The 15,266-nt window shown below is 39.3% G+C and overlaps 1 protein-coding gene across 1 annotated transcript; it reads left to right on the top strand.

Moving 5' to 3' along the window:
* The first annotated feature begins 377 nt into the window (after window positions 1–377).
* LOC101855777 (protein AF-9) lies at window positions 378–10,582 on the top strand. The gene is made up of 5 exons (XM_005094316.3): window positions 378–890; window positions 3,727–3,916; window positions 5,324–5,550; window positions 7,173–7,286; window positions 8,529–10,582. The coding sequence occupies exons 1-5, from the start codon at window positions 870–872 to the stop codon at window positions 10,431–10,433; spliced, it is 2,457 nt and encodes an 818-aa protein (XP_005094373.1). The 5' UTR covers window positions 378–869; the 3' UTR covers window positions 10,434–10,582.
* Window positions 10,583–15,266: the final 4,684 nt, after the last annotated feature.

Raw genomic sequence — 15,266 nt, 5'->3', positions numbered from 1 at the left:
GCGTAGTTCGGCTCGATTCGAAAAGTTAAATAGCCGTAGCATCTTTGTAGACAACCAAATTAATTTACTTTTGTGTTTTAACATCATTTTTTAACTTTGTTTTGGTCAATTTGATCGTCCACACCGATGGACAGTATTCAGAAAGAGACAGAGAGAGAGAGAAGAGGGGAGGAAGGAGTTGATCTTGCGAGAACTTCCGGGCGGGTGAGAATAGCCACTTTCTTCTTATTAACAATCTTCTTCTTCTTCTTCTTCTTCTTCTTCTTCTTCTTCTTCTTCTTCTTCTTCTTCTTCTTCTTCTTCTTCTTCTTCTTCTTCTGCACCGAAACCGCGGAGGGAGCTTATTTTTGGCGGATAAATATAATTGCTACTTACTTCCCCATAAAAAAATCTGGGGGGCATAACAGAAACCTACAGCTTCTGGTTGTGGGTTTGGTAGGCTAGCCTAGATCCAGCTTGCTTCATTGCTTGGCCGTACAGGACTGACAGTGTCTGTCTTGTCTTAGTTGGACGAAGGCACACTGACTGGAATCGAGATTTTGGCATTTGTGTGCCTGTTGTGCAACGACACTGTGCTGGATCTAGATCTAGTATTTCGAATGTTGATTAACTTGATTTTATACTCAGGATGTTGTATAGCATGTTGCCTTGGCCATGATTTTGTGATGTCATGGACAAGTTGGTCCACGTTTTGGCGTTCCATCTGTCGTTCAACATAGAATCTAGATCTAGTATTCAAAGGACGTTTGTGATTTTGCCTGAACTGTTGTCAATCTGCTTTGGGTGTGGCCCACATAGAATCCAAGGATTACATTGTAAGAGTTTCCTGTGTATATCGACCTGAAGTCTCCATTGTTGTCGAACTCACAATGACCATGGCTTCCAAAGATGTGAGTCAAGAGAGTGTCTGCCTCTGTAGACCTGGTTTATATTAGATCTAGTATTATTAGCCTACAGTAGGCTACATGTACTTTCTTCATTATTTTTAGGCAGGGGCTATTTGCAACGCCGCGTTCTGAATGCCTCCCGTGCTTTTTGAAATGAAAGTGGCTATTCTCACCCGCCCGGAAGTTCTCGCAAGATCAACTCCTCCCCTCTTCTCTCTCTCTCTGTCTCTTTCTGAATACTGTATCGGTGTGGAAGATCAAATTGACCAAAACAAAGTTAAAAAATGATGTTAAAACACAAAAGTAAATTAATTTGGTTGTCTACAAAGATGCTACGGCTATTTAACTTTTCGAATCGAGCCGAACTACTACGCGGGTCGCCATTTTGTTTTGCCCTGAAATTCTCGCGCTACTCCTCTCTCTCTTTCTCTCTCTCTCTCCACTGCCCACAGACAAAATTGTACGCTTTTAGTAGGCTACAGTTGTAATGGAACGTTTGTTCACGGCACAGAATTCTACAATTTTTCTGTTATCACAGTGTAAAATTCTGTGGTTTAGAGTGAACGCAAAATTTGGTGAACGTGCACCGGGTGAGAATAGCCACAAGACTCGCCTGCACTATTCTCACTCCGGGTGAGAATAGAGGTGGCCTTTTGAAACACAGCTTTCTGAATAAGCCTAGCACAGACTGTGTAGTATACACACGGTTTTTGGTATTAAAAGCCATCGTTTCTACATATAATAATATGCAAGTGGCTATTCTCCGGCGTCGCTTCGGTCAATAGATCAGAAGCTATTCTCCAGCGTCGTGCTGCTGGTCTATTACTAATAATTTGTCGGCGCAGATTTGCAAATGAAATAGGCAGGATTGGGTTGATTTAAATCAGTTGATTTTTAAAAGGCCGGCACTATTTCTCCGAACGTTCGGGAAAATAAAGCTGGGCACTATTTCTCCGAACGTTCGGGAAAATAAAGCTAGGCACTATTTCTCCGAACGTTCGGGAAAATAAAGCTGGGCATTATTTCTCCGAACACTCTGAAATCTCATCCTTTCCCGCAAATTTCGGATATTATAAAGATCTATAATTAAAGTATAAGCCTACCAAAGATTGTTCGTTTACAATGTGGTTCGATCGGTCCAAAAAATGTCCGCAGTAAATATTTATATAAAGAAATGCTACAACTCCAAACAGTTTTTCGCTACAGATATGACGTGTTGCCTATGAAGGGTGCTGCTCTTAAACGTAATGTGTTGTGTTCACTCGTGTGCTGTCTAGATCTAGATCTAGATCTACGGAGGGTTATTGATAACGACACATAGAACTGGCATCTGCGTTTGTCACTGCTGCGACCAATGTACTGACACTGGCAAGCCTCTTAATGTGTGTTATTCCATAATTTACATGTAGGCTAATATCCTGTACTTAAAAAAAAAAAATTACGCACATTTAGGGTTAAAACAGCAAATTTTCTTCGGACAGGTGGACACACGCCCTTATTTGTTAATGTTTGTTGTTGTTTGTGGGTTGTTCTAATTTTGATTTCATTCTGTTGTGAAACCTTTCTTTTTCACGTTTTTACACTCATCTAAAAATCTCTAGACTAGCTCTTGAAAATTAAATAGATATAGACCCAAAAATTTGCTCCTGTGTGTGTGTGTGTGTGTGTGCGTGTGCGTGCTGTGTGTGGTTGTAAGTGGAGAGTGAGGAGTGAGTGTGTGTGTGTGTGTGTGTGAGTGTGTTTTCAGTAACAGTTCAAAGTATACAAAAATAGAAACACAAGATCCATTCACTCCATGGCTCATGAGTCGTTCGTCTCTTTCAGTTTCACTCATTCATTTAATTCCCCTGTTCTCTCCCGCGGCTCATCCCCGTCCGCATGACCCGCGGCTCATCCCCGTCCGCATGACTTTCATACCCCACCCCCTCCCTCCAGGCACACACAAAGAAAATCTCACTCATTCCCTTGCACCATGCGAACCATGGACAATAATAGGCAAAACACTGCCTGAGCTGCATTCCTTTCGTTCGTGAGCTGTGGACCAGGCCAGGGAGGTCGGTGTCGTCGTCTTGTAGTTGCTGTCGCCTGTGGATACACTCGCACATTCTTCCTTTCACCCGCTCTTTCACTCACACTGTCTCTCCATCCACAGCTCAGCTCGTCATACGTTCAAAAGTTGCCCACTGGTCATGTTTAGTTAGTGTGTGTACATGTGCATGATGGTGGTGGGTGTGTGGTGGGTGCTACTGAAGGTTGTCTGTAGGCGGGCTTGCCATGCGGTGCTCCTTCCCAGACCAGAGGCAGAATGAAAGTTGGCGCCGAACTCTCGCAATAAATAGGCCAAAAATCACGAGACCGGAAGCCGGAAACCGTTCGTAGAAATAAAGATCGGCACTATTTCTCCGAACGTTCGAAGAAATAGTCACTTCGTTTTTAAAATTTAAATCAACTTGATTTTTAAAATAAAAATCAGTGATTTAAATCACTCTTTAAAAAAGTTCTTTTTATTCAGTTTTTACATATTTCAACATTCAGAATTCCTTTCCTAGTCCGAATAACATTTTTTCATATTCGGACTCGAGTCCGAATATGAAAAAATGTTATTCGGACTCGGGTCCGGAAAAAAGGAAGTGTCTTCGTTCTATAGTTCTAACGTTCAGTGCTTCCAATTTTCCGCCATTTTTTAGTCCCCCCCCCCCCCCCCCCCCATATATTCCATTATATATATAATAAGATTCTCATGTAGATTTATGTGGGGGAAAAATTGGCTGTTCAATCTTTAAAATTTTATATTAAGAATGTAGAAGAATCCCCATTCATGTCCTTCTTTTTGTTCCAGTCAAGCGACTGTGTTGTAACAGTTACAATTGAACTTGGGCACCAAGCCAACTTCCTGAAGGAGCCATCACCAGAAGGATTCACCCATGATTGGACTGTATTTGTACGGGGCTATGAAGGCAGCAGATTGGAATACTTTGTGGAAAAAGTAGTCTTTCGTCTGCACAAGACTTTCAAAATGCCCGTGAGAGGTAAGTAGCCTTTACAATTGTTAATTTTTTAGCACTGCACCGTGCCCATTTGATACAGTTAAGGGCAGCCAGCTTTTCCTCCATGGAGGGGCAAAAGCTACCACTTTGGCATCGTTTGATCAAATCCTCCAAAATCAGACATGTTTGTTTTTCTAGGTCACGGGTCTGATACATGTTATGAAAACTGCTAATCACAAGGTTGCTACTACATATTGCGGGGTCAGACCTTCTATCTACACATGGAATGGGACAGGCCCTAGTAGACTTACAGGACAAATTTGATGAAGCAAGGCAGAGACCAGTTTGATAGTGTGCTCTGGCGCTGCCATTAACTCTCCTGCCTTCAACATGAATGGGGAGAGTGCACGCACGGGACATTATGATTGTAGTGAATAGGTTTTGTTTTATGAATACAGTGAATAATGAACTAACATTTTACTGGGCTGTTTCATTATCATAGTATGTATCTCATGACATTTCATTTTTATCCATCGTTCGTAAGTTACACAGCAAATTCTGTTCCTTATCCCCATTTCCCTTCAAATTTGATAAAGTTGCTTGAGCATTTTTTCAGCCATTTAAAGAAAGGGAAAGAAAAAGACCAATTATTTGTATCTTGGTGTGGGATTTTATAACATGATATTTATATGTCATAAGCTGTAATGAAATACATCCATAATGACTCTTCCATTTTGCCACTCAGTATGTGTACATCACCATGTATTGTATTAAGTCATTCAGCTAAGGGACATTGACATATGATAAATTATAACAAACATGCAATTGTATTGTTGGTTGGCCCAGAGCAGTACCTTTTTTTAGTTAGGGTCTGTGTTTTGTTTCAAGTCAAATCCAAATTTACCCCCTAGGGCAGTGCCACTGACTGAAGTGTCTTTAGGCCATTCCCAAAGGGGGGACATTTCTCGTTCTAATGCACAGTAGAATTGTAAATGGGCTGATCTAACAATGTCATGCTCATAACTGTGCCTGAACTACAACGGGGAACTGCTGCTTTTTCTTTCTTAATCCTTACTATCGTCATTTTTCTCTTCTTTTTTTGTATGTTTGTGACACTCATGTGACCCGCTATTTGCAGGATGCCTTGATAGTCGAAGCAGACTTTGTGCTGTTGAAGCTAGAGAGGTGAGCAGAGTGAGTCTGATTCCCTGAAAGGACTTCTCTGTTGACATCCACCCCTTGGCGTTCATATGAACTTATGCAGTTGCGGGTGCCGTAAAACCTCAACTGAAACAAAAAACAAATACGAATTTTGTTCCATTGTAGTCTTCCATTTTGGTTAGTATAACAATGCCCAAATTTTTTTTAAAAATCCCTTGTTTTCATTTGTATTTGGAGACCTGTATACACAAATATTTTAATCTGTTTCTTAATACCTTTATGTTCCAGTGATCTCAGAGCCTCCATATAGAGTCAGTGAATGTGGCTATGCAGGATTTATTCTTCCCATTGATATCCATTTCAAGAACAAGCAGCAACCTCGAAAGATTAACTTTATGTACGACTTGTTTCTGAATGCTCAAGATGGACCGCCAGTGAACAATGTGCGGTACGAAAAGCTGAAGTTTCAGAATCCTACACCTGAGTTCAAAGCGAAACTTATCAAAGCTGGAGGGGTAAGATTTACAAAATAATTTACTTGAAATTTTTGTTGTTCTGTTTCAGTCTGGGGTCAAAGTTGTGAGTGGTTGGAGGGTGCCACTGGTAGGTCCTACATTTTTGTTTCTGTCTGTCGGTCACTGTCTTATTTGTCCTATCACTAAATGATCATTATTGTGTCGATGTGCTTCTCTTTACTCAAACAAACAATGGAGATATGGGGCTGTCATTAACCCTTTCACTGCCAGAAGGTATGTGTTCCTACTGTCAGCACTGATTTTCAGCCAAGCCTGTCCCCCCCGGACAGCAGTCTCATGTTTCAGTCTTAATGGACTTGTTGTCTAGATCCTGTCCACTCGTGACACATATCCAGACCCTGGGTGGGTCTTCTATTGTGTCACTTTTCTCACAGTCCTTATTTCCAGTATTCCCAATCTTACCCATAATTTCAGAAAACTTCTTAGTCAAAGAGTGAAATTTTATTCATTTTTAAAGCCATTTTGGTGATTATGCTTTTCAAGAACATGTGTTTTGTCTGCAAGACCAGACTTGTATTGATCGTTATGGTGCCTAGCAGTAAACACAAACTAGTTAATTTAGTACTGAATTGCGCATATTTTGTTCCATAATACGAATCTACGCTGTGTGCTTGTTAGGTGGCTAAATCTCTGTACAGAAGAATTGCAGCTAGATGATTAGCGGCACACATGTAATATCTTATGGGCAACTGCGAACGGAAAATTTTGCCAACTTCTATAACGTCATGGTACGGCACAATGCTAAAAATGACGCATTTTTGTGACTTGCCTGGTCCAACATAAGACAATGAAGGGGAAAAAATGACCTATTGTCTGTTTACACGCCTTTCCCTCCTCCTCCTCTCCCCGACCACCACCATCATTCCACTTTTTTAAGGTGCGGATACAGTAGGACATTAGTTAACCACTTGTTTTTTTAAAAATTGGAAATTGTAATAATATAATTTTTTTTCTCTACTGGTTGCATTTTCAATTAGCTACTTCTTATACTCCACGTAAACAGTATTCACATCGTGCTGATAAAAAAGGTGCATTGATGGAAACTTAGCCTCATGAAACTAGTGTTTGTTTCAATTACCTTACCTATGTCAACTCAGGCACTTAATCCTCCCAAAAATGTTACTTGAGTTATTTTTATGTACTTTAGAAAATGTTACTGTGTGAAGGCTTTGGGCTTGACAAACTGACCAGACTACAATTGCCTTTTTAATGTTTATGAGTGATTTCTTCATTGTGTTAGTTGCCTCATATTGAGGTGTCTTTTTAAATAAAATTACGTTTCTTCTGTATGATGAAATTTGTCATGATGGGAAGTTGCAGTTGGTTATGAATGTGAGAAATGTATGGAAGATCAGGGTTAAAGTCAGAATTCTTCTCTTCTTTTTGGGAATGATTTTTTTTTTACAGTATACTGTTCTGTCTGGGGGACAAAGTACTCTGCCATTAAAGTGCCCATTGTCTGTTTAAATACTCCCCCCCCCCCTCAACCACCATTCATATATTTCTTTCTATTCTCTCTGTTGCAGTGGAAATTTTGAAGCTTTTTATCCCCTTTGAATTCAATGTTCATGTGTATTAAAAATAAAAATGTTCTCTTTCAGGTTGAGCAAGGAGTAGAGCCTACACCACAGCCATTTACTGACCTATTTGGCACTGCAATTAAGCCGAAAGCTGAAAAGAAACGAGGACCCAAGCCGTCCAAAGACCCCCTTAAGGTAAAGAGTTGTCATAGCTATCTTTGTTCATATAAATTGTAATGAGAAGGAGGCTTGATTGATTTTGTTTCTGATAATGTCAGCCTTATCTTATTTTTAGTCTTCACTTTTATTTCGAGGATGAGGTACTGAGAAGGGTCAAAAAGAATATGGAGCAAGATTTTACTGTGCTGTTCACAGAATTTGTGGTTGGCGGGTGTTCTCGTGTGTTTTTTTTCTTCTTTCCTGTCAAACATCTATAATTTTTATCTCCCCTCCTTCTTTTTTGTGTTTGTTACTCTCTTGTAACACCTCTAATCTTCGCCACTTATATGACCTTATTATGTTGCAAGTGCCGTAAAACACTTTCTAAAACTAAAAAAGCCGTTCACAGTGGTTGTAAAGAATGAAAAGACTGAAACAGAAAATCGGGTGGTTTATGGAGTCTGCTGCTTGTTCTTCTCAGTGATGCTATTGCTTTTTTGTTCTAATGTGTTCCTATTGAGACATGGTGCTGTCTTGTCATTAAGTACTGCTCACTTGCTTTCTGGAGGTTGAGATCAAGTTGGAGTTACAAGTTTTGAAGGTGGACCTTACATCTTTCTGTGAAAAAAAAATAAAAATCAGAGATATCACCATCATTTCTTTTCCGCTCATGGTCACGGGTTGAAAAGAATTACATTATGTAACTTTTAACTCCAGTTAGCCTGAAGGGATCTTTTATTATTGTCTGCCAATTGGTACTGTTTTTTTAATGCATATATGGGTAAAATTGTGCAAGTCAGAACACATTTATGCTTTTTTTTATCTTCGTAAACCACCAGTGACCCTGGTTTTTATTTTGGTGCTCCAAAACTGGTGTGGATGAAAAAGAATTTAAAGAGTTTGGTTGTCAAGTGTCAGCAGTTGTGATTCAGGAGTCTGAGTATAACTATAAGGCTTTATTAAATCAAACTTATCCTTCATCTGTTGTTCTGTAACTTGTAACTGATAATAATATGGTGAAAGAAGACTCCTTTTTTTGATCAGCAGTTGAGTTTTTAAATGTACATGTGCTTGATGTGAGCTTGATCCTGTGAAACTGAAGTCTTGTTCTGATATTTTTTTATACTTACTATGGGGTAGATATGGTTCCAGCTTTTACACATAACTTCCACCTGCTCAGAATGAAGCCCAGTCGTATGTAGTTTTCTTCTTTTGTATTTGTTAGTAAGATGAAGTTTATGATGAAATTAATAATTATAATTTTTGTTTCATTCTCAGGAAAAAGTCAAAAAGAAAAAGAAGAAATCTGTGTCCCCTGCTCAGTCTTTGTCATCATTATCCCCAACAACATCTGATGATGAAGAAAAGATTCCAGCTAAAAAGGAAAAAGAACTATCTCCTAAAAAGGAAAGCTTACATTCCTCTCTGATGTCGAAAAAAGAATTGTCGCACAAAGAAAAAGATAAGACATCTTCATCAAAGCATAAGCTAGACTCTCTCCATAAGGAGCACGTGAGCTCTGAGAGGGAGAAAGAGGTGAAACCTGTCAAACATAAGTCGAAGGACAAAAAGAAAGATAAAGAAAAGGAGAAAGAAAAAAGTTCGTCCTCAGGACATAGAGACAAAGATACTCATAAAAAAGAAAAAGATCATAAGAGCAAAGATTTAGAGCACAAATCTAAAGTGACAGAGGTTTCTTCAAAGAGTAAAGAAACAGATAGTCTAAAAGAAAAGGATAGTTCAAGCTCAGCTGGTAAAACGTCAAGTTCAGCTTCCCACTCAGACAGAAAGAGTTCAGGAAGTAAGGAGAAGCATTCACATAAGGACAGAGAGAGTAGAGAGAAAGATAGCAGCACTTCAAGTAGTAAGGAAAAACATAATTCCAGTAGTAAAGATAAAGAAAAACATAAAGAAAAAAGTTCTTCACACAAATCAGCATCACAGCCATCTTTGTCGAGCACTTCTGAAGGATCCAAGAGACCTAAAGAGGATTCAGGAAAAGACAGAAGCAGCAAAGAGAAGGACAGACAAGAAAAGAAATCTCATAAAAGACCTGTTGAATCTCCTGCTCGGGAAGAGGAAACTGAGCATAAAAAGTTCAAGTCAGCTCCTTCCTCTGCCAGTACGGAAGAAAAGACAGTGAAGCCAAAGGAGAAAGAGAAGGAGAAAAGCAGCAGCAATGTAACAAAACCACCCAAAGAAGGCAAATCATCGTCAAGTATATCAAAAGATAAACCTGACAAGAGCAAACACTCAAGTGAGCATAAACATAGTCATGAGTCTAAGCACAAGTCAAAACCAAAGAAAGAGGAGGAGAAAGATGCAACAGCAGTAGCAGCAAAGGTCAAGGATCCAGAAAAGGTGAAAGAGAAAAAGAGGGTTAAATCAGAAGGCCTGTCCAAGTCTCAAAAACTGGCTCTGACTGCCGATTTCCAGCCTCAGCTCTTGTTGTCTCCTATAAAAAGTCAGTCTGAGGAGGAGCATGAAGAGCCTCGCGAACTGCAGTCTCCCGGTGCTGAGGAAAGACTCTCTGTCTCAGACACCAAGAAAAGCTCTAGTCGAAGTCGCCATCGTAGCAGCAGCTTGTCATCTCATAGCCCTTCTGCGGTAAATTCCGACCGGGAAGCATTGGAGGATGAAGAGAAAGTGAAACAGATAACTTCTGGACTCACAGACAGTGACAGTGATTCGGAGGAGGACCAGCCCTCCATAAATTCATCGCACAAAGATCTGAAGAATGTTTTCAGCAAGCAGACCAATGACAGTGAGAGTTGTGAAGTTTCTAAGCCATCCAAAAATTCACCGGAGCTGTATAAAAAGGGTGTTCAGGAACCCAAGATGGAAAAGGATGGTTCAAGCAACAGTAAAAAAGTGTCCAAAAGCCATTCTAAGAAAGATAAAGAAGAGAAACCCAGTATTGTGGAGGTGGTTAAGTCAGAGGAGACTGAGACGAGAGGACTAGATATCCTGGCACCAAATGGCATACCCATTGGAGAGTTGATCTCTATAAATGAAAAAATTGAAAAGGCTCAGTTAGAAGCAAATCAAAGCTTGTTAGATAAGGTTGTTGATGTGATAGGAAACACTGATGACTTTGATTTAGATGACACTGCATTGTTCTTTGACATTTGCAGTGTGGATAAAAATGTGATTTTTCAGATTCAAGATATTTTGAGGGGTTAGTGCTTGTGGTGTTTGAAATTATTATTATTATTTATTTTATATGCTTGTTTACCTCGTGGTTATAAATTGTGCTAAAATGTGTTTATTGTGGCATCGGTGGCCTAGTGGTTAGGTTCTCAGACTCGCAACTGTAAGGTCGTGGGTTCAGATCCTGTCAGGGACCCGACGTTGTGTTCCTGGATGGCACTTTACACGAATTTTCCTCACTTCACCCAGGTGTGAATGGGTACTCAGCTATAGACAGTGAAAGATCTTGTCAGTTTATTAGTGTTTGAGCTCTTAATCAGCTGCTTGCATTGCATGCTTCCCGGGAAGCTGTGAATGTTTCTGAGTGTTCTATGGTCTGCTGGGGTAATAATATAGTGTAAAGTGCATAGAGCTTGCTGTAGAGTGGGTTTGTGCGCGATACAAATGGTATTTATTATTATTATTATTATCATAGAAGGAAGTTTATGTTCAGTGCTAAACATTCATTAAGGGTAGGCTAATTGTAAATTTGTTATATAGTGTTCTCCTAGCTCTGAGAATTTCATCCACTCATTCCACGTATGTCATTAATTCAGGGGGTAGGGGTGGGGGTGGATGGGTATCTGGTCAAGAAAAGTGGGCTTGGTTATTGGTGTTTATTCACCTTAACCTTTGCTGTTGCAAGTGGAGAAATATATGGGACTTTCGGAGTGAAAGTGCTGGTCAATTGTGTGAATCGGCTTGTTGGTGTGTATGGTTGTTTCTTTGCAGGAAGTTGGATGGAGTGTTTTCTTTTCATTATCATCATTTTACCTCGGATTCTTGCCAAAGTAATTGTTTAATGTTGAAGTCAGTTGATGTAATGTACATTAAATATTTATGTGCGGAACTGTCGCTGGAGGTTTGATTCAATGGATGAATTGTTCATGTATTGAACTTGTTGTAGTAGCCAGTTGTCTTTAGTAAAACTTCAGTTATTTGATACATTGAAGTTATAAGGGCTTTCTTGGCACACAAACATAAAGCTACGGTGCTTGCAATAGAGGATTCCGTATGTGTGTATGTTAAATCTTTCATTCGCATTGTATGCAGGTGCTCTATATTATAATATATGTGCTAAGCTTTTGTTAACTTAAAAAGATCTTTTGTTCTAGTAAATCACCTGCTATTTTAGGTACAGAAATGTGTAGGAAAAATCCAGTTATCTTATTATTATATATTCCATTAGCAGTATTCAAGTACAAAGAGGTTTGCGTAAAAAGATGTTGGAGACTTCAAAATTTAGATATATGACACTTCCTTTTTCTTTTGCAATCTAGGAATAAGAAGGTACATTGTACTTAATTAAATTAATTTAACATTGTATAACTAACTGCAGGGTGGCACAGAAGTCATAATATCATATCGCATGACCCTGCACCCTCTTCAACACATTTTGCATAGCGTCAGTAGGCTTGTTTATTGTTTTGAGTGAGTTCATGAATTTCATCCTCAGTGATTATGTTCTGCTTTACTTGCTGAACGTCTTGACGCAAGCTGTTGTAAACATGTTTCTTGAGAAGCCCGTAAGCAAGAAATCTGGTGCACTCAAACCAGGTGAACTGGCTGGCCAGTTGAAATTTTCACCTCTTGAACTGATTCTGTCTCACTGTCTCCTAACATGGTTTTACCAGCTGTACAGGTATTTACTGACTCCACCTTGTTTCCACCACGTGCCCGCTGTGTCTTGTGGTGCTGGGAACTCAAAGTACTGTAACATATCATGGTATCTTGCTACTGTTACCCCTGAATCTGTCTTATCCTCAAAAAGGTATGGCCCAGTCGTGCCTTCTGTAATCTGATGTCACACCTCACCATACGGTAACTTTCACTCAGTGGGTGAAGTTGACATTGGTGGACGATCCTCGGATTCTTGGTTCCCAAAAATCTGCTGTTTTGTTTGATAACAAATTATCCTTTAGGTGGAAAATATTATCTTCCATGATCAAATTATTGAAAAAGGTGTTGTCTTTTCTAGCTATTTGTTGAAAATGAACATCTTAATAATCCTGTGGTTTGTCTTAATGATGCAGTTTGACTTCTTACACCAGCCGCACCCAGTGTTGTACAGAGAGATCATACAGACACATGTCGTTCTGGGATCTGTTGAGTGCGTCCTTCTCATAATGCGAGTTCAGTTCTCAGTTTGGTGATGTGTACACAGTGTAGTCAAAAAGCTCAATAGTCACTGTGGCTTTAAAGGAAAAGGAAATCTCTCTTTAGAGGAACAAAGCTGCTGATGTTTGAGGGGTCCAAAAATATCGTAATGCTGCTTGTGGTTGGAGGGGCCAGTGGTAGCTCCTACTTCTTTACCGTCCCTTTGTTGTTTCTGCCCATCTGTCTTGCTTTTTCCTCAGCATTAGATTACTTTTTTGTGTTGATGTGCTTCCTTTGAACTCTCCACATAAGGTCAAGCAGGTTTTTGCCAGGAACACAGTAACACACAATTCTGACTAATGTCAACCTGATGCCATTCAGCTGGACGTCCCCATTGCATTACTGTCTGCTGTCCTATGATTTTCATGCATGTTTAATATATTTGTCAAACCTTTCCAGCAAAACTTTGAATGAAGATCAAACCCAGTGGATCTGCTCAATATGAGGTTCGACATTGTCAGAGAATTGGAATATAGGGCAATGGCTTTCTTATGGACACAACATGGTGGGGTGGAATCATTTTCAGTCTCAAATCGTTAACTCATAGAATTACCGTAAAGTGTTTAAGCTCATAAGCTACATGCATTGAGGTGTTTGTTAAATAGCTTACACTTTTATTTTTGTTTTTTAAATTCTTGTGCAAAAAGAATTGATGTTAGTTTTTGTTCCCAGCGCCTTTGGTAGTCTGAAATATATTTTTTCAATGAGTAACATTAAAATTGAAAGTTAAAATAAGCACAGAGAAAGAGATAGAGAGTACACAATGCTTGATTGTATGTTGCTGTTAGACTCCGTTGCCATGACATTTTGAATAACTTAACACTGCCAGATGTGACTATCAGCTGTCAAAGGACAGGAGATGGTGCCTATAAATATCATGTGTTTGACACGTCGTCACGGTCATAACTCAATTGCTCAGTCATTTTTCTTATTAAACTTGAATAAACACAGCTTACCTAAGTCAACCGTATGACTTAAGCAAAAATGAAAATGTCTCAACATGATGTATGTTTATTATTATAAGTAGGGCCTACATAAACAAAACTCTGTATACGATATAATTCCAATAACTTAAAATCTGGAATAATAACTTACGCAATTGTATTATGTCACTGATGATTCAAAGCAAGATGTTGTGGTTATGGAGATGTTCTTATTTACTTGAATCTGTGACCATACTGTTGACTTGTGTTCACAACAGATATTTCAGCAAAGAATAAAGATTGGGAATGTACTGCTGCCTACTACTGATAATGATTGTGTTTTTGTTTTTCTTGTTCTTTATGAAATATGATAGTGCAGTTTGTCTTCTGGGACCGGGGCTGTGAAGATCGTTTTAATGACCAGGCCACGTGTGCATGTACAAACTTTCATCGCTTCAACTTCAAGTCTTAGTCACCAGTGTCTGTGGTGTAGCCTTACTACTTACGGTGTTTTACTGATGCACACAGGAGACCCCAGTTCGATGCCAAAGTGGGGGAATTTTCATTGAGTATCTCGATATTTCTGCTGGTATGCTGTATTCCTTTGAAGTCCGGGTGGGGCCCCCCCGACAAAGGTCCGAAGCCTGCCTCATAGTAGTGGCATAGTTGATCTAACTTTATTCAACAAATGAGTGTTTTATATGATGTGATGTGGGTCAATGGCCTTAGACTTAAACACTGAATGAACTTACTTCTTAGAGGCCTACTTATTAAATTGTATGGATGGGAGAGTAAAAATACCTACTTTAAAAAAAAGTCGTAGTTGTTTCACTTTCCAAGTGCATTCTGTACTTGCTGCATGTCTTTTCATGAAAAAAAAAAAAGACAGATAGGCCTACTGTTATGAGTACTAATTGATGAGATACTTGTATTTATAGAGTTTCTCTTTCTTTTCTTGGCGTATGCTGGGATGCAGTCTTAATTGGCCTGGATTGGCTCTGAGAGGCAGAGAAGCACTTGCATCAGTCCACTTCTATTTTATCTAAAACTCTTCAATCATTTGTTGGAGTGATGATAATACAATGTATGAGTTTTATTTCAAGAGATGCTTCTCAATATATATATATAAAAGGAAAGGTGTAAAAGTGGTATAGTTTAATGCCCCTGTCAACACTATTATTAGATTAGGTTTATTTCAGGACCTCTTGAGTTAAATGTCCTTCTCCAAAAGGACTGAGCCAAATGTGAAAAGTCGTTTAAAGTAGGCCTATTATAAAGTGCGACATAATGTCGGACCGAGCAAGGGTGGGTGTGTAGTGTAAAGCTGGGGACACCTGGCTGAAGCCCCAAATAGATAAAAGTGAATAAGTAATAAGTAGTACATTCTGATAGGTCATACCTCTGACAATGCTTACTAAGCAGCACATGTTAATTATGTAGTGCAGGATTAAACCAATGGTGGTTAAACGATAATACTGCACCATGGAGTCTCATTAAAGTAAAATTCAGAGTGGGTTAACAACTTAACATAGAACAGGGCACATGGACGGGCCTGTACTTCAAGTTACTCCAATTACAGAGGTTGCAATCACAGCTGGAGCTTAACACTGCAGTCAGCATTTCCCACTGAAATAATTCCAACGGTCTGGATTGTGCAAACACCTTACTTAGTGCTGAACCCTACGGGGCAATTTTGTTATAAACTTCGTAAATCGCTGCTACTGCTAGTGCTAGTACAACAATATAA

The sequence above is a fragment of the Aplysia californica genome, unplaced genomic scaffold (assembly GCF_000002075.1).
Source record: "Aplysia californica isolate F4 #8 unplaced genomic scaffold, AplCal3.0 scaffold00079, whole genome shotgun sequence".
Classification (NCBI taxonomy): Eukaryota; Metazoa; Mollusca; class Gastropoda; order Aplysiida; family Aplysiidae; genus Aplysia; species Aplysia californica.
The sequence above is the reverse complement of the archived record's forward strand: the minus strand, read 5'-3'. Positions and strand labels throughout refer to the sequence as shown.